General features: G+C 45.0%; 1 protein-coding gene across 1 annotated transcript in view; it reads left to right on the top strand.

Annotated features, from left to right (window-relative positions):
• LOC144770367 (CD209 antigen-like protein C) overlaps positions 1-25,504 on the top strand; it is a 218,353-nt gene extending 192,849 nt beyond the window's left edge. The window contains exon 6 of the mRNA XM_078654833.1: positions 23,035-25,504. Within this exon, the coding sequence (XP_078510959.1) occupies positions 23,035-23,200 (166 nt within the window). The 3' untranslated portion in view covers positions 23,201-25,504. The remainder of the gene's footprint in view (positions 1-23,034) is intronic.
• The last annotated feature ends 1,074 nt before the right edge of the window (positions 25,505-26,578 follow it).

Below are 26,578 nucleotides of genomic sequence, written 5' to 3'. Positions count from 1 at the left end.
AGTATAGGGTGAGAAGTAACTAAAGTAAAATTAGTTAATAAATATGTTTTGGTTCTCAACTATTTTTTTTAATACAATTATTTATTTCAATGAAGGCTATTTTTTCTTTTAATTATAATAATATTTGTAGTTATTTATGATATGTATTTAACATTGTAATATGTGTTTATTTTATTTACTTTTCAATATAAAACATATTTGTATTTTTTCATATTTATATTTTTATTTGTTTACTTTGTTTTTGCAATTATTTTATTGTGGTGAAGAGAATTAGTTTGCTTCTAATGTTGCACTAACTGGAACGGGAATGGTAAATGTTGCCCTTCCAACACTGTTGTACTGACTGGAGTGGGACAAGTAAATTGTACCCCTCCTTACTCCAACACTTTCCCCACTGTTGAAGTTATTGTAGTTGGAATAGTACATTTACCCCTTCGCAATCTAACACTTACCCTACTGTTGCACTGGCTGGATTGGAAACAGTAAATGTTGCCCCTCCACAATCCAACAATGTACCCACTGTTGCATTGACTGGAGTGGGACTAGTAAATGTGACCCCTCTGCAATACAACAGTTTCTATACTGTTGCACTGACTCGAGAGGGAATAGTAAATTGTACCCCTACGCAATTCAACATTTTCCCTAGTGTTGCACTGACTGAAGTGAGAATAGTAATTTGACCCCGCAATCCAACAATTTACCTACTGTGGCATTGACTGAAGTGGGACTAGAAAATGTGACTCCTCTGCAATCCAACACTTTCCCTACTGTTACATTGACTGGAGTGGGAATAGTAAATGTTATCCCTCCGCAATCCAACATTTTCCCTAATGCTGCACTGACTGCACTGACTGGAGTGGGAATAGTATTTCGACCCCTATACAAGCCAACTTTTTCTCTATTGCTGTATTGACTAGAGTGGGAATAGTAAATGTTACCCCTGTGTGATGTAACAGTTTTCCTACAGTTGTGTTGCGTGAAGTGGGAGTAGTAAATGTTATACATCTTTTGTAGAACACATTGCCTACTTTTCTATAAATTGTACTGGGAATAGTATATGTATTTAGGGCCTCATTATGATGTCGGTCGCTAAGCAATACGAGCGACTCCTTGTCGGAATCAGTTCTGACGACTCACGTTTCTGCGCATCCGACCGACCGATTACAGTGGTTCCGAACACCGTTTGGAAATTCTCCCATTGATTTCAATGGGAGCCTGTCTTCCGACCGTCAACACATGCTCCTATTGATAAAAAGGGAGGTTGCGGAAAATCCTTGCACCCTGTCGCAGGCACCCCATGGTGCCTGTCACACTATGCATGGTTTTAAATGTAAATGTAAATGTAAATGTAAATGTATTGTATTTATATAGCGCACTTCTACCCAGAGGCCTCGTAGCGCTGTATTCATACCGCTGTGGAACCCATCCTGGTTTTCCTGTGAAATGTCCACTCCTGGGCACCCCCAAGGTGAAGCCAGGCATCCACAGCGCTGCGGGGGCCTTTGTGGAGATTAAGCAAGCTATTGCCCAGAGTCACAGAGTGGGACCCATGATTAGACTAGGCACCGAGGCGAGAATTATCAGGCCCGGGGAAATTGAGTCCAAGAGCCGCCGAGGCGGGAATTGAACCCTGGTCCCGGGCCAGACCTCTGCATCAGGGTTTGCCGCTCTAACCATTGAGCCACGCTTCTCCACTAAAAGGGGGGGTCCCTTGAGTATCCCCATGGGCCCCAACCAGAGGCCTCAGGTTTAAGGGGGGGCCTCCTACAGGTCCCCAAAGTCAGTTTCCGACAGCCGTTCCTTGTCGGACAGATCGATTTGAAAAGGCGGCTTGAATCCAACATCATAATACATTGTTCGGAAACATGGTCCGTAGAGCTGTGCGATTCTGCTTTGACTGACTCAGAGTCTCCGAATGCTGGTGGGAACCGATTCGGGCTGACTGAACGGGTACCTGTCCATCGTAATGGGCCGGTCGGAAATGTTTGAAAAGCGTGGAGGCAGCACCAATCGTAAAGTAAATCTCAAGTGTCCAGAATTGTGCAAAAAATGGATTTTTCTTTTTATTTTCATTTTTTCAAAGTGCACAAGACAGCCAACGCGTTTCGCTCCCCAACCACGGGAGCTTCGTCAGGGCAAATTTAATAGATGTTTTTCCTCTATCAGTGCAGTAAAAATGAAGAAAGTGCTGCACCACTGTAATGGTACAAGTACTCCTCACCTAGTAAAAGGTTCAGAATTGCAAGAGTGTATCCAGAAACGTAGGGGGCCGTGTAGTGTGTCGCGCAAAACACATAACGTCAAAATATCCTCATTAGGTTAATTTTAGTGTCCATTAAGGTATCGCGAAACGAAGAGACGTATAGGCAGTCCTTGATAAGCTGCTATCGCGCACGTACTTATTGAAGTTATACAAACGCGACGACCCCCGTTGGTCGGAAACATAGAATACAACACGGTTTAGAAAAATCTGACTGCTGTTGAGAGCCTTTCTGTCCGACATCGTAATGAAGCCTTAAGTGTAAACTTATATAATTTATTTTTTATTGTTACAACTTATATTATTATATTTTGTATTTATTTATTTAATGAGTTTTATATAGCGCTGGTTAGACCCGTAGGTATCAGAGCGCTTTACATTGGGTTGCATATTGTTACAGAAACATAATGAAAAATTACACATTACATCAAAATAGGTAACACAGTGAAAAAAGAAAAGAAAGGTGAAAGGTGAAACAAATAGAGCAGGAGGGGGAAGGTGGTGGTGTAAAGGGAGAGGATGACGGTAGGAGAGACGAAGAGAAGCCTTCCCAGTGACGGACTGGGTAGGTGACGGCCGAGGAGGGAATCCACAGCCCGTCTTCGCTATAGCTATCAAGGTAGCTCCATCGGGCAATGGTCAGATAGCTAGGTCTCTACAGACAAGGGAAAATTCACAGAGAGGACAAGAGCTGGAAAGAGGAAAAGAGGAGAAGAGTAGAGCAGATAGGGGTAGGGTGCGTGGGGGCGGATAGAGTTGAAATCAGGAGAGACGAAGTAGAGCTTTCCCAAAGACCGGCTGGGCAGGTGATGGCCGAGGAGGGAATCCATGGCCCATCTCTCCTACAGCTAGCGGGGTAGCTCCACTGGGCATCAGTCAAAATAGATAAGTCTCAACTGCTCAAGAGGAGTTCATCGAATAAAAGTCATGGTGTGACGATAGGACCAGGGTATAATTGAGGGCTGAACGAGATCAGGACGATGACCAGTTATTATGAATCAGAAGAGATAGAGTATCAAGGAGGGTTTCACTGGGACGGCCATCTTGAAGCCAGGCAAGGGGGATGAGTCCTTGATGATCAATTAAGTCGGTCCACATTGTTTCTCTGTTACCCAAAAGAAAATGGGGTGCGAGCAAGCCGAGGATAGGCAAAAGGAACAGGGCCAGGGGCTGTAGGTCAATAGAGGGGGTACAAGATGATTGAATAATGTCCCCCAGTGGGAGAGACGGCCGCCATTAGCAGGTCAGGCAGGGTGCCTCTGGTGTCTTTCTCACTTAATACGTAGCGCTGAACGGGGACGTCCCAATGGTCCGAGCAGGAGAATGTAGACTCCGATCGCTTACAATGCCTATATGGTATTAGTGGAAATGAGGGGGGGGGGGGCTCACATAGGTGTAACCTCGATCCCTACCGACGATCAACTGGGGGCGCAATTTTGTAGTCAGGCGCGGAACAAAAGAGGCATTCTATTAAAATTGAAATGCTCGAAAGGACTTAAGGAGGATTTGGTCATGAGCCCAGTCTCCCGGGCTTACTGTCTGGACTCATCAGTGCTCCCGGCGATATCAATGAGGTCTTTGCCCATCGTCCTCCGTCTCGCGGTGAGCCTAGGAAATGGCGGGTGGGATCCTCAAGGGATCGGTGTTACCTCCTCACCGCTTTTTGACCGTCACCCAACCTACCGGCAGGCATCTCGCTGTGCTTCCGTCGTCGGTCTCCTTGGTGGGCTGCTGCACAGCCAATTGTGTTTGTGCTTGTTTAAAATTATAATGTTTTTAATTATTAATATTCTTAATGTGTGAATTTGTTTTATAAAATGATAAGAAATGTATGTTGTTTACTTTTTATTTTATTTAAAATGGTTTATTTTTTAAATATTTCATGTCATTGGTATATGTGTGTGTATATATATTACCTACTGGCGGTCGCCAGTAGGTATATATAGTTAGGATTTTTTCTCTATGGGATTTTTGAAAATTCTATGTCTAATAACTTTGGCGTTTGTGGACGGAATTGGCTGAACATTTTGTTCCTGAGCAGCCCCTGAAAATTTGGGGGGGTTTCATCAAGGGGGGGCCGAGAAAAAAGGGGGGTCCCAAAACGCGTTTTTCCCATGTTAATTTCCATAGGGCGGTTGGCCTCACTTTTAGCTCGAACGGCTGAATGGATTTGCACGAAACTTGGCAAAATTGTAGGGACTGGTAGCCCGATGCGCCTTTGCTAGGTCTCAATATATGTGCTCCAGTGGATTTTGATAAATTAACGTTCAAAAAAATATATATATCTGTAACAGCGCTCCGGGTAGCGCTCCGGTTCGCGTACTTGACGCGTAACGGAACTTCGCGAAGGGAAGCTGATTGGCTCTCCGGTGTCTGTCAACATTCTAAACAGTCCGGAGCAGCCGCCATCTTGTCTCTCGGTAGGATCGAGAGACAAGAGGAGGCCAAAACAAAGAGGGAAATGACCATAAGGGGGCATAGTAGTTCCTCCCTGACCCCCTAGGTTTGATGTGGAGGCTTTAAAAGGGCCCCACGGGGCAAAAAAAATAAAATACATCGTTTTTTTTGCCTGGGGAGCGCCCGGTACGCTTTTGTGCAATGGGCGGTGGTAATCTAAATGATGAGGGGGCGGGGGGGGCAGCGTTCAAAGCACATCAGCGTGCATAAACACGAAAATGTTTTTATCTACCACGTACTTGACTTATCTCTCTGAGATGCATTCCCTTGTGTTTCGGCAATGGTAGTCTGTTCATTACATAGATCGCCCGAGGGCAGTAGTACAGACCGCGCGTAGGAAAGGGTATAGGGTTGTCCGTATTCCTAGTCAGTACCCTTCCCCGCCCGCCATGTGCACAAAGACCGCATACATCCCCCATAACGTCAAGGCTAAGTAACTAGAACGTCATAAGGAGTTGCAAGTCGCTCCCATACTGGCGCCATTTTGGTCGAGGCCAGGCAGGTCCAGAGTATAGTTCAATGTCTCCAATAAGTAGCAGCAGGAGCAGAATCCCTTTCGGCAGTTCTGGCTTCGTCATTACGAGCACTAGAAAACAAGACATTCTGGGCAATACCACCCTTGACGCAGCCCTTTATTCTACAAGATGGTGTTTTCAAAAGCCAGGGGTATAGGAGTATGTAACAAGCGAGCCATTTAATTGAAAAAACTAAACGTGACAAACGGTTGCAGAATCAGTGAAGGTTGATTTTTTAATTGAAAGTATAACAGGATCAGTTACAATAAAATCGTCCATACGCACACCATGGGCGAGTTTCATGGGTAACATTACTTCGAAGCTTTATTAATACAATAATCAATAATGAAAAATCGACATCAATAGGGTTGTCCGTATTCCCAGTCAGTACCCTTCCCCGCCCGCCATGTGCACAAAGACCGCATACATCCCCCATAACGTCAAGGCTAAGTAACTAGAACGTCATAAGGAGTTGCAATTCGCTCCCATACTGGCGCCATTTTGGTCGAGGCCAGGCAGGTCCAGAGTATAGTTCAATGTCTCCAATAAGTAGCAGCAGGACCAGAATCCCTTTCGGCAGTTCTGGCTTCGTCATTACGAGCACTAGAAAACAAGACATTCTGGGCAATACAACCCTTGACGCAGCCCTTTATTCTACAAGATGGTGTCTTTCAAAAGCCAGGGGTATAGGAGTATGTAACAAGCGAGCCATTTAATTGAAAAAACTAAACGTGACAAACGGTTGCAGGATCAGTGAAGGTTGATTTTATAATTGAAAGTATAACAGGATCAGTTACAATAAAATCGTCCATACGCACACCATGGGCGAGTATCATGGGTAACATTATTTCGAAACTTTATTAGTACAATAATCAATAATGAAAAATCGACATCAATAGGGTTGTCCGTATTCCTAGTCAGTACCCTTCCCCGCCCGCCATGTGCACAAAGACCGCATACATCCCCCATAACGTCAAGGCTAAGTAACTAGAACGTCATAAGGAGTTGCAAGTCGCTCCCATACTGGCACCATTTTGGTCGAGGCCAGGCAGGTCCAGAGTATAGTTCAATGTCTCCAATAAGTAGCGGCAGGAGCAGAATCCCTTTCGGCAGTTCTGGCTTCCTCATTACGAGCACTAGAAAACAAGACATTCTGGGCAATACCACCCTTGAAGCAGCCCTTTATGCTACAAGATGGTGTCTTCCATTCAGAAAATATTGTTGGCAGCATTTTGAAAGGAAAGATAAACGGCCGTTCTCCTAGTGAGTCTCACATTGTTACATTTATGAAGAATGTTGAAGAGTAGTATGTTGAAAATCTGAAGCCATCGTTTTACAAACTCTCAACCAGCCTTGGATGGAAAAATCCTGAAGAATGTACAAACTGAAAACCAGTTTTTGTCTGCATAGCATCAGCAGCAACACTTGAGTCAGCTTTGTGTGAAGCCGCCATCTTGATCGAATCAATACCGTCCCCCTGCACACATTCAGGGACCAGGCCGCATTGCGAGGGCACCGCAAGACGTGTCTTCAGGTCAAACGGATTGTGGGACAAGGTCCAGAATGAAGAGTCACCAAAAGGCAAAAAGTTCCGCCGGACCCCGGGAGGCGGCCGCCTATGTCGGGGGCGATCTCAGGCCACACCAGGGCAACAAGACTTGGGGAGGGGGCAGGAGCCAAGCGCTCCCACCCAGTCCGCGCCACCACACCGCCCCTCGGGGGCCTCCGTCAAGCGGTTCAGGGAGGCACCGCAGGCAGCGGTTCTTCAGATCAGTGGCTCTCACCGGCAAGGCTCCCCTCCGTCAGCAGCGATCGTTGGCGCTGTGGTTGCGGCCGGAGGCCCCGCCTAGTCAACGCCCCGGCCTCTCCATGTCGTAGGCCGCAAGAGTGGGCGCAACTCAGCTGGATGGCGGGTGAGACGCTGTAGCCGCAAGAGTAGGCGAAACTCAATCGGCCGAGTGAGGCACTGTGCCGCAAGAGCGGGCGGAACTCAGCTGGCCGAGCGAGACTTGGGGAGGGGGCAGGAGCCAAGCGCCCCCTCCCAGTCCGCGCCACCACACCGCTCCTCGGGGGCCTCCGTCAAGCGGTTCAGGGAGGCACCGCAGGCAGCGGTTCTTCAGATCAGTGGCTCTCACCGGCAAGGCTCCCCTCCGTCAGCAGCGATCGTTGGCGCTGTGGTTGCGGCCGGAGGCCCCGCCTAGTCAACGCCCCAGCCTCTCCATGTCGTAGGCCGCAACAGTGGGCGCAACTCAGCTGGCCGAGCGAGACTTGGGGAGGGGGCAGGAGCCAAGCGCCCCCTCCCAGTCCGCGCCACCACACCGCCCCTCGGGGGCCTCCGTCAAGCGGTTCTGGGAGGCACCGCAGGCAGCAGTTCTTCAGATCACAACAGAGTCTCATGCTCGATCGATTGAGCTGGCCGAATCAGGCAACAAGAAGGTGGGGGGGGCACCTCTTGCTCAACTACCACTTGAGGAGGTGGTACTCTCTTCCTAGGAGGTGGTGGTGGTGGTGGTGGGGATGCACCAGCTGAAGCTACAACACTTGCCATTGCTAAGTGATGAAAAAAGGTCTTCCTCTCACAAAGATGAAAGTCAGAGTGAGGAAACAAGGAGGGGTTTTCATCATTTGGGACAAAAAATAGTTCTAAACCAATGAAAAGTGTTATTTTTAGGTCACATGACCTAGCCTTACATCATTAGGAACCCAAAAGTGAAATGAACCAATGAAAAGTTTTATTAACAAGTCACAAAACCTGTTATGCTTACGTTACGCGCTCCGCGCCGCGCCCCGGATCGCTTCCGGGAAGCTGCGCTTCGCGCCTCGCGCCTCGCGCATCGGAGCACTTCCGGGTGCGCTAACGCGGCTCATCATATGACGCATTACGCGACAACGCGATATGTCGCGGTTACGCGTCGCGTCACGATGTTGTTTTCTAACGCGGCAGTTGCGCAAACAGAACGTTTATCGGCCGGGCATATGGAATACATACACATTCATACCATACAATCAGGGCATGTACGCTCAGTCACACCATACAATTTTTCACGTTCACAGTGATGGTCTGCACTCCATGCAATATCTCACAGCGCTTGTCTATGTCTTTCCCTACATGGAGCACGGTGCGGTCCATGTCCACTCCATTCTTCAGTCGGAACTCCGATGTAACCTACAGAGGAGAAAAGAAAGGGGGGGGGATACAGCATTCAGAGGATGTCAGCGCGCGCAAACACAAAAAAGCTTCTACTTACCATGTATCAGACTAGCTGCAGGAACGTGTGATACAACAGATCTTGGCTATCCCTTTCGCATTATTGTTCTGTGTAACATATCCTCCCCTTCTTATGATGCCAAAAAATGTTTCATTTTGTTTGTCTCTAAATTCGAGTTCCCTCTTCGTGTATTTGTTTCTCAATTAGTCTTATTTTATGGGAGAAAATACCACACCTTACATTCGGCAGATACCTTAAGCTACGGTCGACCATTTTCTAACAATTCTGGAAAAAGGGCAGGTGTGACGGATACAAATTTCAATCAATCCAAAATTCAGGCAAAGGGTCTGCATTATCTGTCTTCTATTGTTTGGGAATAACAGCCATTATTCTAAAATCCTACCAACCTAGACGATTGTTATGACGCTGATTCCATACTTCCTTCGAAAACTTTTTTTTTGCAAAAATGTCAGTATACAAATACGGGCCTACAACCACGTGGGCCGGCCACGGAGCAAACTGGAATCGTATATGATGAGGGGACCTTTACACTGTAGAAAAACGTAACGGGCGGGCCATTAGGTTGCAGGAATTAAGGTGTTTAACAGTTGCGGAATCGGTGGACGTTAATTTTATAATGAAAGTACGACAGGACCAGTTACAATGAAATTATCTAGATATACATTTGCGGGCAAGTACCATGAGTACCGTTAATTCGAACTTTCAATAGTACAGTAATGAATAATACATCAGAACTTAATATCAATAGGGATGTCCAAATGTTCAATCAGTACCCATCCCCGCCTGCCATGTGCTCCAAAACTGCATACATATCTCGTGATATCAAGGCTGAGCAACCAGTACACATCAAGGAGTTGCGAGTCTCATTTATACCGACGCCATTTTGGGTGATGCCGGGCAGGTCCAGAATATAGTCAAAATGTCTCCACCAACCAGCAGTCGGAACAGAACCCCTTTCAGCAGTCCAAAAAGTTCCGTTAAATGACAACAGAAGGGACAGGCAACAAGAACCATCAGTCAAAGAGGGGAGGGCAAGTTCTTCTCTACCGGGTCACGTTGGGGCTCCACCGGAACTGATCGAATTGGTAGTCTACAGTGTTTCTGGATGTTTCAGACTGAAGCTGGCGTCAGCATGAGAGCACCCCGTGGCTACGTCGTGGCCATTCCGCGAGCAATCATGGCAGTCGCTCCCCACCGGAAGTCTGCGGGAGTCGGGGGCCCCGGTGACTCTTGTAGAATCTTCAAGGCTGAGGGGACGCTTTTGGGAATGGGGCCCATGCCCTAGCAGTCAAGTGTCCGAGTTCCAGGGTTGCCCAGAGCCATCCTTGCAGGCCAGGCCCAAGTCTGTGGAGCCGACCGCCATTTCGTGAGCTCCGTGGCAGCCGCCTGTCGCTGTACCACAAGAGTGGGTGCAATTCAGCCGGATGTCGGGTGAGACGCTGTAATAGCAAGAGCAGGCGAAACTCAGGTGGCCGAGCGACGCACTGTGCCGCAAGAGCGGGCGCAATTCAGGTGGCCGAGTGAAGCGCTGGGGTGCAGCTGAGAAACCTCCACCTGGGGAGGTGGGGGAGGCTCGTTCGCGCCGCCTCTCCCTTCCAGTGCACCCCACGCCGTCTCCTGGCGCAGGTATATGTGATGGTCGGACCAGGGCACCGCAGGACGTGTCTTCAGGTCAAACGGATTGTGGGACAAGGTCCAGAATGGAAGAGTCACCAAAAGGCAAAAAGTTCCGCCGGACCCCGGGAGCCGGCCGTCTATGTCGGGGGCGATCTCAGGCCACACCAGGGCAACAAGACTTGGGGAGGGGGCAGGAGCCAAGCGCCCCCTCCGAGTCCGCGCCACCACACCGCCCCTCGGGGGCCTCCGTCAAGCGGCTCAGGGAGGCACCGCAGGCAGCGGTTCTTCAGATCAGTGGTCTCAACGGCAAGGCTCCCCTCCGTTGGCACTGTGGTTGCGGCCGGAGGCCCCGCCTAGTCAACGCCCCCGCCTCTCCATCTCGTAGGCCGCAGAGTAGTCGGGAGAAATACCGGGAACGGCGGCATGTATTTGGATCGATGTTGCAGCAGGCTGCCATGTAAATAGTTATTTAATAAAACGTTTTACCCTGTTACTTTGCTGGTGTGTTGTATATATTTATAATATTTGCATAGGGTTTGTCGTTATTTTGGGCAGGGTGGGCGGCGGAGCCGAGCTGTCTTGCAGCCATCATGGCGTCGAGCTCGGTTCCTCTCACTAGTTTCATATTTCTCATGAGGGGTTGTTCCTAATGTTTCTATTTTAGCGAGGTCAAAAAGAGATCCCATTAGTGGTCTACTGATTTTGCTTGATTCCTTTTGTTTTTTCTAACGATTTTCACTATCTGCAAAGACTAAACAGAGTATTGCGATCTGTGCTTGTTTGTAAATAGAGAATGAACCAAAGAGAAGCAATTCCAAAACAGTAAATGCTTGGATAACAATCAATCAAATGGAGAGGGAAGCAGGCACGACGGATTACAACGGGGGCAAAGGCCTGTGTTACCTACCCTTCACTATCTGCAAAGAGAGAATACTCCTAAAAGAAAAGAGGGGGGGGGCAGCGTTCAAAGCACATCAGCGTGCATAAACACGAAAATGTTTTTACCTACCACGTACTTGACATTTTAAAGCTTTTGATATTTCCTAATAAAAAAACATTGAAAGTCACTGAAAAAACCATAGGTTATAGACCATATATAGTTAGGAATTAGCATTTACAAAACCTTGAAAATTCACTGAAAAAACCATGGGTTATAGACCATATATAGTTAGGAATTAGCATTTACAAAACCTTATTTTACTCACACAAAACCATTGAAATTCCATATATAGTTAGTTGCACTAACTATATATCGCGCACCCGCAATCCACTGCTGATGATGTCACATATTACATCATTCATGACATGGTCAGTGACATCACTGATGACATCACTGATGACATCTCAAATGACATCACTGATGACATCACTGATGGCATCTCAAATGACATCACTGATGACATCACTGATGACATCTCAAATGACATCACGGATAACATCTCAAATGACATCACTGATGACATCTCAAATGACATCACTGATGACATCTCATTTGACATCAATGGTCACATCACTGATGATATCATTCATGTGACAATACAATGCATCTCCTCACACTTTAATATAACCTCTGTTACACCCAGTGTTAAATACAGAATATACTTTTTTAAATCATTGACACACCAATACTAGTTACTACATACGCACTCACTGATCCCTACGTCTACACACACATTCACTCATTCACCCATACAATCATTCATACATACAATCACTCATCTTTACAACACTATCATATGCTCTCATACACCTATACAGACACTCACACTCTGCCACTCATCCATGGAGTTACTCACACACCTAGTCAGTCCTGTAAAGAATCAATCGCACTTCAATTTTCTAATCTATACAGTTAAACATAGAGTACCTTACATTTTCAAACATATACTAACACATTCTTACTCTCTTATACAATCATTGATACAAGAATACATTGATCTGCACAGAGTCACATATCTCCCAGCCAGCCACACACACACTCAGTCTCCCATACAAATACTTGGACAATCAATCAATAACCCATATAGTTACTCATATAGCTACTGATCAACACATGCAGCAGTTTACAGAACAACAGACATAATGATGCACAAATTAAGACAGTTTAGTCACTAACCCATGCACTCAGTGAGACACATTTAATCACTCACTCATACAGTCAGTCACACACCTACTAAATCCTTCATCCAGACACTTCTACATCTACTCATTCTTCAATATGTAAAACATATTTAAACTTTACAGAAACACACAGTCACTGGATGATGTCATCAGTGATGTCATCAGTGATGTCATTTGAGATGTCATCAGTGATGTCACTGACCATGTCATGAATGATGTAATATGTGACATCATCAGCAGTGGATTGCGGGTGCGCGATATATAGTTAGTGCAACTAACTATATATGGAATATGTATATACATATATACACACACATTACCTACTGGCGGTCGCCAGTAGGTATATATAGTTAGGATTTTTTCTCTATGGGATGTTTGAAAATTCTATGTCTAATAACTTTGGCGTTTGTGGACGGAATAGGCTGAAATTTTCAGGAAAATGGCACATTTCGTTTCTGAGCAGCCCTTGAAAATTTGGGGGGGGTTCGTCAAGGGGGGGCCGAGAAAAAAGGGGGGTCCCAAAACGTGTTTTTAACATTGAGTTTTCCATAGGGCGGTTGGCCTCACTTTTAGCCCGAACGGCTGAATGGATTTGCACGAAACTTGGCAAAATTGTAGGGACTGGTAGCCCGATGTGCCTTTGCTAGGTCTCAATATATGTGCTTCAGTGGATTTTGAGAAATTAACGTTCAAAAAAAGATATACATCTGTAACAGCGGACCGGGCAGCGCTCCGGTTCGCGGACTTTACGCGTTACGGAGCTTTGTGAAGCGAAGCTGATTGGTTCTCTGGCGTCTGTGAACATTCCAAACAGTCCGTAGCGGCCGCCATCTTGTCTCTCGGTAGGATCGAGAGACAAGCGGAGGCCAAAGCGAGGGGGCAAATGACCATAAGGGGGCATAGTAGATCCTCCCTGACCCTCTAGGTTTGATGTGGAGGTTTTAAAAGGGCCCCGCGGGGCAAAAAAAAAAATAATAATAATAATCGAACGGCTGAATGGATTTGCACGAAACTTGGTAAAATATTAGGGACTGGTAGCCCGATGTGCCGTTGCTAGGTCTCAATATATGTGCCCCAGTGGATTTTGAGAAATTAACGTTCAAAAAAAGATATATATCTGTAACAGCGCTTCGCTTCGCGTAACGGAGGCTTGCGGAGCTGATTGGTTCTCCGGCGTCTGTAAACATTGCAAACAGTCCGTAGTGGCCGCCATCTTGTCTCTCGGTAGGATCGAGAGACAAGAGGAGGCCAAAGCGAAGGGGCAAATGACCATAAGGGGGCATAGTAGATCCTCCTTGACCTCTTAGGTTTGATGTGGAGGTTTTAAAAGGGCCCCGCGGGGCAAAATAAATAAATAATAATAATAATAATCGAACGGCTGAATGGATTTGCACGAAACTTGGCAAAATTGTAGGGACTGGTAGCTCGATGTGCCTTTGCTAGGTCTCAATATATGTGCTTCAGTGGATTTTGAGAAATTAACGTTCAAAAACAAGATATATATCTGTAACAGCGCTCCGCTTAGCGGAGATAAAATTATCTCTGTATTACCTAGCTGTTGCTAACACCAGTTAGCGACGGCTAGTAGGAGATAGCGACCATCTTGGGACCCACTTTGCATGTGAGTGATATTTATCACTAATGACATGCAAAGTGGGCATGCCAAGATGTTAGCGACTGGAAACAGTCGCTAACATCGCTATCTCCTATTACCAACTTTTGGAAATATTCGCGATAAGCGCGAATATCTCCAAAAGAATATCTCCAAAAGCTACCACCTGCCCTGAGCAGTTCTTAGCCATGTTATCCAATGGGAGGTGGATAACATGGCTAAGAGCATTAGCTCGGTAATGCATGAATATCGCTGAGTTTTCAGCGATATTAATGCATTGCGGTCGTTTTTTATCGTATTTGCGATAAACCTTGATAATAGCAAGGTTTATCTGCGATAATTTCTGAAGATGCTTAGCGGTAAAAAATTTGTTGCTCAGCATCGTTAGGGATAAATATCGCTTAACTTTGGTAATATGCCCCAACGTCTGTTAACGTTCGATTGGAAGGAAATCAGGAAGTGTTGAAAAACATTGTCTGCGCCATCTTGCCTTTTTTCAAATGCCACACTTTTGTCGTGCACGGCAGTCATTTTAGATGCCTTGACCAGACGCACACTCTGCACGCTGTCGATCCTTAGCATGGCTCCCCACCCTTGCAAGCATCTCCCCCAGGCAGTGGTCACCCCCGCTCTCTGTCTTATGCACGGGTAATAAACCACCCCCCATCTGCGCTGCTCTTCCCTGAGAATCACACCCTGTGCCCGCCCGACACCTCCCTTTCGCCCTATTCACTACCGCACCCTCTGACACTCCTTTTCCTCTGTGTCCGATTGTCCAGGCCGGTCCTAGGCTATCAACTAGCCCTGCAGATGTAGTTTATGGCCCCAGCTGTAAAGAATCACCCCTCTTCAAAGGAGTTATAGTAGATCAAGGCCCACACTCGATGAGATCCGTCACAGCAGACGCGTTCCTATTATCTGAAAACCATCCTGTATTGTGATTGGGGAGGGGACCGAGCCTGAAGCGGAAGATTCCAGGGATGACTCTTTGTACATCAAAGTTTTTACAATTATGTGTCACATTAAAAATATATAGCACTCCAACAAAGTAGTAAGATTATAAAACTTTAATAACTTATAAATATATACAAGAAAACAAAAACAGTAATAACATATAAACATTTTTAGGGAAAAACAACGAAGTAGCGGTCGGCTGTGCGAATAGTCCCAACGCAGCACAACGCCCAGATTTCACTGATTTCGGATTCCGGCGTGGGGCGTCGCGGGGGGTGGGTCATCAGTAGCAAACTGTTGTGCGAATAGTTCCAAGGCAGCAGAACGATGGCACCAAGGTGATGTCCAGTAAGTTGCCGCACTGGTTTTGGTATCCTACAATGCTGCTCCGAATAACGGCGTGGGGCGCCCCGGGGGAGGCGGCGTGAACGGGCCTCTCCAGGTGGAGTCTCATCTGTTGTAGTTGGGCGCCCCTTTATCGTTTCAGTTGCCATTCCGTCCGCTTTTGGTCCACTGTGTCAAAAGCCGCAATTCAGCTGAGTTGCGCCCACTCTTGCGGTGCAGCGATAGGCGGCTGTCACAGGACTCTCAAAATGGCGGCAGGCTGTTTCCTTTTTGGGCCTGGTCCACTGAAATGGCCCTGGGACACCTTGGAAATCGGACGCTTGTCTGCTAGGTCTTGGACCCCATTCTCGAAAGCGTCCCCTCCGCCTTGAGGATTCATCAAAAGTTTTGGGGGCCCCCGACTCCTGCAGGCTTCTGGTGGGGAGCGGCTGCCATGATTGCTCGCGGAATGACTACGACGGTGCCACGAGATGGTGGTGCTTTCATGGTGACGCCAGCTTCAGTCTGAAACATCCAGAAACAAGGTGGGGCTTTCATCGTTTGGGGAAAAAAAAAGTTTTCATCCAATGAAAAGTGTTGTTTTTAGGTCATATGATCAAGCCTTCCATCATTAGGAAACCAAAAGTAAAATGAACCAATGAAAAGTTTTATAAACAAGTCACATGACCTGTTATGCGGCATAGGGTATAAAATGCGGAGAAAATACGTTGGCACGTGAGGCGGAGTCAGTAGCGGACCGATGTGCGAATAGGCCGAAGGCAACACAACGCGCCAAGATCCGGATGGCACCGAGGTGGTGTCCAGCAAGTTGCAGCACTGGTGTGGCCATCCTACAATGCTGAAAGTCGGCGTGGGGCGCCCTGTTGGCCTGTGAGTTCGCGTCAGTAGCGGACCGATGTGCGAATAGGCCGAAGGCAGCACAACGCGCCAAGATCCGGATGGCACCGAGGTGGTGTCTAGTAAGGTGCACTGGTGTGGCCATCCTACAATGTTGAAAGTCGGCGTGGGGCGCCCCGTTGGCCTGTGAGATGGCGTCAGTAGCGGACCGATGTGTGAATGGGGCCAAAGGCAGCGCAACAATGTTTTCTGAATAGAAGACACCACAAGGCGCTGAGATGCCAAGATCCGGATGGCACCGAGGTGGTGTCTAGCAAGTTGTGGCACTGGTGTGGCCATCCTACAATGGTAAAAGTCGGCGTGGGGCGCCCTGTTGGCCTGTGAGATGGCGTCAGTAGCGGACCGATGTGCGAATGGGGCCAAAGGCAGCGCAACAAAATTTTCTGTATGGAAGATACCACTAGGCGTTGAGATGCCAAGATCCGGATGGCACCGAGGTGATGTCTAGCAAGTTGCCGCACTGGTGTGGCCATCCTACAATGCTGAAAGTCGGCGTGGGGCGCCCCGTTGGCCTGTGAGATGGCGTCAGTAGCGGACCGATGTGTGAATAGGCCGGAACCAGCACAAGGCGCCAAGATCCGGATGGCACCGTGGTGGTTTCATAGTTGAGAGGCACTTCATCTGCAGTGGGGCGCCGAGATCCGGATGGCACCGAGGTGATGTCTAGCAAGTTGCTGTACTGGTGTGGTCATCCTACAATGCTGAAACTCGGCGTGGGGCGCCCCATTAGCCTGTGAGATGGCGTCAGTAGCGGACCGATGTGCGAATGGGGCAAAGGTAGCGCAAGAATATTTTCTGAAGAGAAGACACCAGAAGGCGCTGAGATTCGGTTACCACCGAGGTGATGTCTAGCAAGTTGCTGCACTGGTGTGGCCATCCTACAATACTGCTCCGAATAACGGCGTGGGGTGCCCGAAGGGGGGGGGGGAGCCGGCTTGAACGGGCCTTCCTAGGTGGAGGCTCGTCTGCTGTAGTGGGGCGCCCCTTTACCGTTTCAGTTGCCATTCAGCTGAGTTTCGGCCGCTCTTGATGCTACAGCGACAGGCGGCTGCAACAGGACTCTCAAAATGGCGGCCTGTTCTTTGGATTTGGGCCTGGTGTACTAAAATGGCCCTGGGACACTTTAGAACTCGGACGCTCAATTTTTTTTTTCCTTTCCTGTACATGCAAAAAAAGGTAAATTCCCGGTACGTTACACGCTTCATCTGCCACGATGTACTCTCCAGAGGAACCGAAAAAAAATATAGTTATGGTAACTATACCATGCATCGTCATATGGAGAGGTGGCACCAATTAATTATAGTGCTGCATGAAAGAGAGATTTGGAGGAGAACCCCCGACCTGCCAGTACATTCATCAAAGAAGTGGCACTGACAGCATCAGAGGCAAGGGAAATGGTCCCAAATATTTAGAACTTTGGAAAGATTAAAATGACATGTTTAGATTGTGGCAAATTAATTTCATGTGGACAGATGAGTGTTACTCTAATAAATACAGCATATGAACATCATCATAGTCGATGGTTGGTAGAGACATTTTGACTATATCCTGGACCTGCCCGTCCTCGCCCAAAATGGCGCCGAATAAATGGGACTCGTAACTCCTTGTTGTGTACTGGTTGCAGAACCTTGAAATCACGAGATACGTATGCAGTTTTGAAGCATATGGCGGGCGGGGACGAGAATTGATTGAATATTTCGACATCCCTATTGATATTAAGTTCTGATGTGTTATTGATTACTGTACTATTGAAAGTTCGAATTAACGTCACCCATGGTACTTGCCCGCAAATGTATATCTAGATAATTTTATTGTAACTGGCCCTGTCGTATTTTAATTATAAAATGTACGTCCACCGATTCCGCAACTGTTAGACACCTTAGTTCTTGCAACCTAATGGCCCGCCCGTTACGTTCCTCTACAGTGTAAATGTCTACTCATCATATACGATTACAGTTTGCTCCGTGGCCGGCCCACGTGGTTATAGGCTCGTATTTGTATAATGAAATTTTCACAATAAAGATTTTTAAAAGAAAACATGGTAGTAGTATATACATTGGTAAAGTTTTTAATAATAGTCACTGTTTTAGAATCATTAAAAGGCAAGTGAAATAAAGCAGACCAATTACATGAAGGGTAAAAGGTATAATACGCAGGAACGCAGTAAAGATAAATGGTCAAGGGCTGTTGTGTTTTCTACTCCTGCAACATAAAGTGATCGATAAGAATCTCATATTCAGGCGTATCGGCGACTAAGACAGCAGGTCGACCCTCTTTTGCTCAACGGCTCCGTCATGGGACGAAGAAACGCTCTTTTTCTCGAAAAAAGAATATATTTTACTTGCAGGACAGTTGTAAATTTTCCGGGAAAGTACATTAGCCTGGAACATTATAACATATATTTAAGAAAAAATAATGTTCGGAAGTAATAAAAAGCGTAATTTTTAGGTCATATGACCAAGCCTTTCATCATTAGAATAAGAAAAGTAAAATGAACCAATGAAAAGTTTTATTAACAAGTCACATGACCTGTTATGCTTACGTTACGCGCTGCGCGTCGCGCCCCGGATGACTTCCGGATGCGCTCACGCGGCGCGTCATATGACGCATTACGCGACAACGCAGGTCCAGAATATAGTCAAAATGTCTCCACCAACCAGCGGTCGGAACACAACCCCTTTCAGCAGGCTAAATAGTTCTGTTAAATGACAACAGAAGGGACAGGCAACAAGAACCATCAGTCAAAGAGGGGAGGGCTAGTTCTTCTCTACCGGGTTACATTGGGGCGCTACCGGAACTGATCGAATTGGTAGTCTACAGTGTTTCTGGATGTTTCAGACTGAAGCTGGCGTTAGCATGAGAGCACCACCATTTCGTAGCTCCGTCGTGGCCATTCCGCGAGCAATCATGGCAGCCGCTCTTTATCGTTATTTTGGGCGGGGTGGGTGGCGGAGCCGAGCTGTATTGCAGCCATCATGGTGTGGAGTTCAGTTCATCTCACTAGTTTCGTATTTGTCATGAGGGGTTGTTCTTAATGTTTCTATTTTAGCGAGGTCAAAAAGAGATCCCATTAGTGGCCTACTGATTTTGCTCGATTCCTTTTGTTTTTTTACACGATTTTTCGTTATCTGCAAAGACTAAACAGAGTATTGCGACTCTGTGTTTGTTTGTAAATAGAGAATGAACCAAAGAGAACCAATTCTAAAACAGTAAATGCTTGGATAACAATCAATCAAATGGAGAGAGAAGCAGGCACGACGTATTACAACGGGGGCAAAGGCCTGCGTTAACTACCTTTCACTATCTGCAAAGAGAGAGTACTCCTAATAGAAATGAGGGGCGGGGGGCATCATTCAAAGCAGATCAGTGTGCATAAACACGAAAATGTTTTTACTTACCACGTACTTGACATTCGACACCTTATGATATTTGCTATTAAAAAAACATTGAAATTCACTGAAAAAACCATAGGTTATAGACCATATATAGTTAGGAATTAGCATTTACAAAACCTTGAAAATTCACTGAAAAAACTATAGGTTATAGACCATATATAGTTAGGAATTAGCATTTAAAAAACCTTATTTTACTCACACAAAACCATTGAAATTCCATATATAGTTAGTTGCACTAACTATATATCGCGCACCCGCAATCCACTGCTGATGATGTCACATATTACATCATTCATGACATGGTCAGTGACATCACTGATGACATCACTGATGACATCTCAAATGACATCACTGATGACATCACTGATGACATCTCATTTGACATCAATGACCACATCACTGATGATATCATTCATGTGACAATACAATGCATCTCCTCACATTTTAATATAACCTCTGTTTCACCCAGTGTTAAATACAGAGTATAATTTTTGAAACCATTGACACACCAATACTAGTTACTACATACGCACTCACTGATTCCTACGTCTACACACACCTTCACTCATTCACCCATACAATCATTCATACATACAATCACTCATCTTTACAACACTATCATATGCACTCATACACCTATACAGACACTCACAGTCTGCCACTCATCCATGGAGTTACTCACACACCTAGTCAGTCCTGTAAAGAATCAATGACACTTCCATCTTCTTGTCTATACAGTTAAACATAGAGCACCTTACATTTTCAAACATATACTAACACATACTTACCTTCTTATACAATCATTGATACAAGTACACATTGATCTGCACAGAGTCATACACCTCCCAGCCAGCCACACACACACTCAGTCTCTCATACAAATACTTGGGCAATCAATCAATAACCCATATAGTTACTCATATAGCTACTGATCAACACATGCAGCAGTTTATAGAACAACAGACATAATGATGCACAAATTAAGACAGTTTAGTCACTAACCCATGCACTCAGTGAGACACATTTAATCACTCAGTCATACAGTCAGTCATGCATCTACTAAATCCTTCGTCCAGACACTTACACATCCACTCATTCTTCAATATGTAAGACATATTTAAACTTTACAGAAACAAAAAATCACTGGATGTTGTTATCAGTTCATCAGTGATGTCATTTGAGATGTCATCAGTGATGTCATCAGTGATGTCACTGACCATGTCATGAATGATGTAATATGTGACATCATCAGCAGTGGATTGCGGGTGCGCGATATATAGTTAGTGCAACTAACTATATATGGAATTTCAATGGTTTTGTGTGAGTAAAATAAGGTTTTTTAAATGCTAATTCCTAACTATATATGGTCTATAACCTATGGTTTTTTCAGTGAATATATATATACACACACGCACACATATATATATATTTATTTGTTATAATATTACATTATGTGTCAAATTCTTAAATTATGATATAAATATAAATTATTAGTTAAATATTCATTTTTGTATTTGGTATATTTGTTGAACTATATATTAACACCTTAGGAGCTTCGTAAACATACCTCCCCAGTGCTGCGCTGTCCATTATCCAGTGCTGAACTGGACGTCCAACGGTCGCACGCAGCACTGGGGAGGTAGTGCCCGTGACGACCGTTGGCCGACGGCAGCACTTAAAGGGTTAGACTAGTATATTTTTATTAAATTAATGTTACTATTTAATTTATGTAATATTTAATTGTATGTATATTTAAAAACTATATTTAATGCAACAATATTAATGATAACTAAATGTTTTTTAATACGATTTTACTTACCATTATAAGTATATAATAAGACGATGGATCTCTTTGTTAGATTTATGATACATATGTTCTTTGATAAACATAGAAACCAGGGATAGTGAAAGTAGTTTGGCTAAGAGACTTACATTCTGTGTGGCAGATCTCATCCATTTATAAGACAATACTATGAAATTAATAGGGATACTGGTGAGATCTTGCATCATTTAAGTAGGGTGGATGGTCATTAAGAAAGATGTTGATCCTAAGTTTTTGCAGTCCTCATTGTAAATAATGACGTCAGTGCCTCCATTTTGAAAGATTTTACTATGAACACTCCATTAGAACTTAGCGACAGTAGTACTTGAACCACTTTTTCAATACCATTAAATCTTGTTAAGACTCTGGGCCATATTATCAAGAACGGCGATAACATTATCGCCGATTTAGCGGCAGGAAACTGCTACTAAAGGGGCCTGATAATATGCCCTTGAGAATTCCAATAGAAGCCCAGGTTTGATGTCCTTCACACCAGAACCTGGTCTTCTTTTGGAATTATCAAGGGCATATTATCAAGCCCCTTATCGCCGATATCAGCAGTTTCCTGCCGCTGAATCGGCGATAATGTTATCGCCGTTTTTGATAATATGGCTCTACATTCTAAAATGTGAAGCTTTCAGAATTTACTCTATGGACTGAGGTGTGAAGTTAGAGGGGGTAGGGGAAGGTACTGCTGAGACGTGGTTTAATGTTTACATCTTGAATACGTTATCTCAGGCAATCTATTTTAAAAAGTAATTTTAGTTTGATCCATGTTGTAACTTGAACTACACTCCTGGGAAAGAATAACCTAAAGCATTTGTTCGGGAATGCATGTTCTACTTGATTTAAAATGTGTCTAGACAGCTAGATAATCACAGATGTTTGTGTGCTGTGCCTACAGGAATAAGAATGATGGACACACGATCTGTAGTTTGCTCTCTGCAGTTGGTTACGTTTTACAGAAGTATACATATTTTCCAGCTGCCTAAGAAACATGTTGTAGGTAGGAGAGGTAGGAGAGGAGGTTCAAGGCAGGATGACTCCTCTCCTTTAGACTTAGTAGTGTCTTTCTTGATATTTTTGTTTAGTTCTCTTTATTAGCATTTGGTGTCAAGTAGATGCTTTGGATGACATTTTTTTCAGACTGCCGTTTATTCCGGTTACCTCTTCCCCGCCGCATGCTGTTTTGAAATGTCAACTAGCTTCTCAAGAGTATAGTTCACCCCTAGCTCCAGTCATCACCTGGGTATCCTGTGCATGCACTGGGAAGCTTAAGTGGTGCTTCCAAATAATTCAAGCCACAGGTTACACACACATTAAAATGGGGTGCGCAGTTCTCGGTACACTTCTCCCAATCTTGAATTTTTGGGAGAAAAATACCACCTTTTGCATGAAAATTGCCACATGAAAATTGTGTGTACGAATTATTTTGTGCAAATTATTTCAAGGAAATTGCGTTTTTTCTTGTCCTTCCACGGTGAGGTTTCAGAGGGTGCAGAAAGTGACCCAATACCTGTCCGATGGAATCAACATCTATTTCCATTTCTCAAGGCGATCAGAGAGATGTATGCTGTTTTATACACTCCTTTTCTAAGCCCACAGCACAGGATTTGTTACCCGGTTTTGGAAGAAGCCTAAATGACCATTTTCTTTCTCCTCTCCTTCTCAAATTACTATGAAGTTGCGTCTTCATGTACAATATTTCGAACTACATAATTTCTAAAGTCAGTATAATTTAATTTAATTAAACCAGGACGATACTGGCATGCTCCTGTGTGATGTTTTATCCATTTGGTTTCTTTACAGATTTTGGTTGTTTGGTGAGCCTAACAATGAAAATGGACTCGAAGGGTGTGCGGAATTATCTCCTATTTACACCATAAACGGATGGAACGACGAAAACTGCAACTCAGCAAGGATGAGCATCTGCCAACGACCAGCTGACGCATTTAGAATGTTTCTTTTTAATTAGGCTACTTCTACAGTGTGGTCGCAACCCCCAGCAGCAGAGTTGTATTATGACAAGTGGGTATCGAATTCTCTGGTTTCCAAGGGTCACCCAGTTTAGGATTTTTCTTAACGTTCTAGGACTAGTAGTCCATGATTTATAATGGGATCAAAATTACTATAAATCCCAGTAAGCTAAAAAAAAAACCCTCGCTGGCTGAGCTCTGCACAAATGGAACTGGAAAGCATGAGAGCTCTGCGCTTCTCACTTCTACTATAGAGAAACAGCATAATTATCATAGATAACTCAGACGGGACAGATAGGGGGTCAGGAATGACCTTTTACCTGGTCATTACACTGAAGTGTACAAATAAGTGACGGATGGAATGCTTCATTCACCTCAACCACTGATAATTACTCAGACACACATCCAAGTCTACGGTTATGTTGCTTACCATGCCAACTCAGTTTGGACCCGGTCGTGTTTAAATCAGTCTTGACCCTGCTCCAATGGGAACAGTCCAGCCCGAACTGCCAGGCCAGGTCCTCCCTGAACTGGAACACCAACAACCCAAGACCTGTTTTGCCCTGTCTGGAGCTCATCAATCGGGGGAAGCTAGGTTCCGGTGGTACAGTAAGCACAGAACCCACGTCTGGGTGTGCACATCGTACTTAAGGCGTCACACATAAGAATACAAACAAGCATTGGCATAGCCAATAGGTCTCGCCTTTGGAACATTATAAGTGTTTAGCCATGCAACAGTTGATGTTGTTGTACCAAGGATATTGTGCTGGATAAGTTAACACTTATAAGTTCCCAGAGGCGACACCTATTGGCTATGCCATTGTTTGTTATATTGAGTCAGTGGCTCTCGAGGCAGGCCGGGGCTGGCCAGATCAGGGAGAGGAGTGGTTTACACTGCTCAACTGGGCATGACTGCTTTGCCAGCCCTCTCGGGCTGGCCAAACAGTCCCGTGCAATTTTCATCTTCCCTACCAGGCTTGCTTTAAACAACCTGGCGAGAAACATGCAAAGCCTCCCATTACCCGTCTGAGTGCCGATCCACAGTGCTCAGAGCAATCACAACGCTGCAGTGCAGCATTGTGATTGGCTATGGGGAGCTTGGAAACCCGGGTGCTTTTTGTTGCCGGCGGACACAGGAAGAAGAGGATGGAGGAAGGAGACGGCAGCCAGCCGGCTCAAGTAAAACATTTTTTCCTTCTCCCCACCCCAGCCCCGCCCCCCACTTCCATCAGGTAGCAGATGCTAGTGCCTTTGAACCCAGCTTTCCTGTGGTTTCCGTCTGCCCACCACACTCATGTGCAAAGATCTAAGATAAAGCTTTGACCTTAGAGAGAGTCAACTAGTACCTGAAGTGCACAGTCTGATGAGTAAACCTGAGATCCATCCCGACTTCCCCGCTTTACCAAACCATGTGAACCTAAGAAAGTAATTCATTTCACCGAGCCTCCTTTTTCTTCATTATCAGGTATGAGACAACCTTCAAATACGCAAGTTCAGGATGTGCGCTGTACAAAAACCTCAGTTTGATTTAACACACTATAATGTTGATCCACCTGTAATAAGAATCTGGGCCACAGAAGGGTGTCATGAACCCCCCCCGCCCCACACGCACACTTTAGTAGCATTAAAAACAAAAAAACACTCGCATATTTACCCTGACCTAAAATCCCTGAACTGGCTGCCTTTTGAAGCCAGAATACATCTGAAAATTGCCTGCATGACACATAGGGCTGTACACCACAACTCACCCGGCTACCTCACTCAGAAGCTGACAATATCTGGTGGCTCAAGAACCACTAGAAGTACAAAAAATCTTCTTCTGAAACCTCGAAGATTCCGGAAGGAAAAAACATATTTTCAGGAATGGCACCCAGGATCTGGTATTCACTCCCTCCAGAAACCAGGCTTATCTCCTCCACTACATTTTTAAAGAAAAAAGTAAAAGCTATCCTCATGGCTAAATTCACCTGAACTTTTACTTTGGATCTATTTGAGACTCTCCACCTATTTGTACTATTCGTTTATCTGATTGTCTATTTGTATTATTGGTTTAGCTGATTGACTATGCTCCCTCATGTACCTACCCTATTTTGCTACTCATTTATTACCTACAACTATTCTGTGCTCAAAAGTCTGTTAATCACTCTCTTGTTTTCTTACCCCTTCTTTTTTAAAGCGCTCTGATATCTGCAAAGATCTTGTTCGCGCTATATAAAAATTTCAAAATAAATAAAAAAATAAAAGTGCCACTTATCATTTCTGACTAACAAAGAAAACATTAAACTTCTGTTTATAGCTCCTTTTTCTTTGATCAGATCATTGGCCTCCAAACAGAAGCTCATAAATACAAGAGTAAGAGCATAGAATGATGAAGTTCTGAGAAGTGGAATCAAAAGGAACAAAAAAGTTTGGAAAGGAGGAAGGAATGAGACAAAGATGAATGGCTGGAAGAATGGATTTATTGGCTTTTGGATGGACGGTGAGATGGAAGGCAGCGTTGATGGCTGAATGCAGAGATGGATGAGGGATGGATAGTTCGAGAGAATGATTAGATGGATGATGGGAGGGTGCAGAGTATGGATGGACAGAAGAGTTGATTGATGGAGAGAAGAGTAGGCAGATGCAGAGAAGAATGAATTGATTAAGGGTAGAGGTGTAGCTCCGCGACCAGGGCGACTAATGGTGGAATCTGGTGATCATGGTTCGATCCCCGGCGCTGGCGATAGATTAGCCCAGCACCATGTGACTGGGCAATAGCTTGCTTAATCTTCCTGATGGCCACAGTACCTGGTGACCCTTACGGGTGATTGTTCCCGCTTCACAAATGTGGATTATTGTTATTAAGAGAAGGATAGATGGACTGATTTTAAAGACAGGAAGGAACATGGATGATGTTTGTACTGATGAATGTATGGATGGAGAGAAGGAAGAACCGAAGGATGTTTATGTATGTATGGATAAAAGGAGAAAGAAAGAAAGGAAAAACACACAAAAAAGAATAGAGAGAATAAAGGCTGTATTCAAGAAGGATGGCTGGAATGAAAGATGGATGAAAGGTTGGAAAAGGCCAGAAAGATGAAAGAAGGAAGGAAAGTAATAACAAAAAAGACAATGCAGGGTGGAGGGAAAAAAGGAGATTTCATAATCCGTCAGGGTGAGCAATCCTCTGAATACCTCATCGCACTCACTCACTTAGTGACATTTGCAATATGGTTTAAAGTGTAAAATAATTTATTTTTCTGGCTTCTCCCTGAAGGTCAGGCGTAGGGTACATATGACATATGACTTGTCCTCTGAGTTCATTAATGGGACTGTCATCAGGGCTTGGGTGGGGGACAGGAATGTTTCTCAGTGCCTGTTAAAAAAACAATCACTTT

The sequence above is a fragment of the Lissotriton helveticus genome, chromosome 7 (genome assembly GCF_964261635.1).
Source record: "Lissotriton helveticus chromosome 7, aLisHel1.1, whole genome shotgun sequence".
Classification (NCBI taxonomy): Eukaryota; Metazoa; Chordata; class Amphibia; order Caudata; family Salamandridae; genus Lissotriton; species Lissotriton helveticus.
Note: the sequence above shows the minus strand (reverse complement) of the source record. Positions and strands in the feature narration are given on the sequence as shown.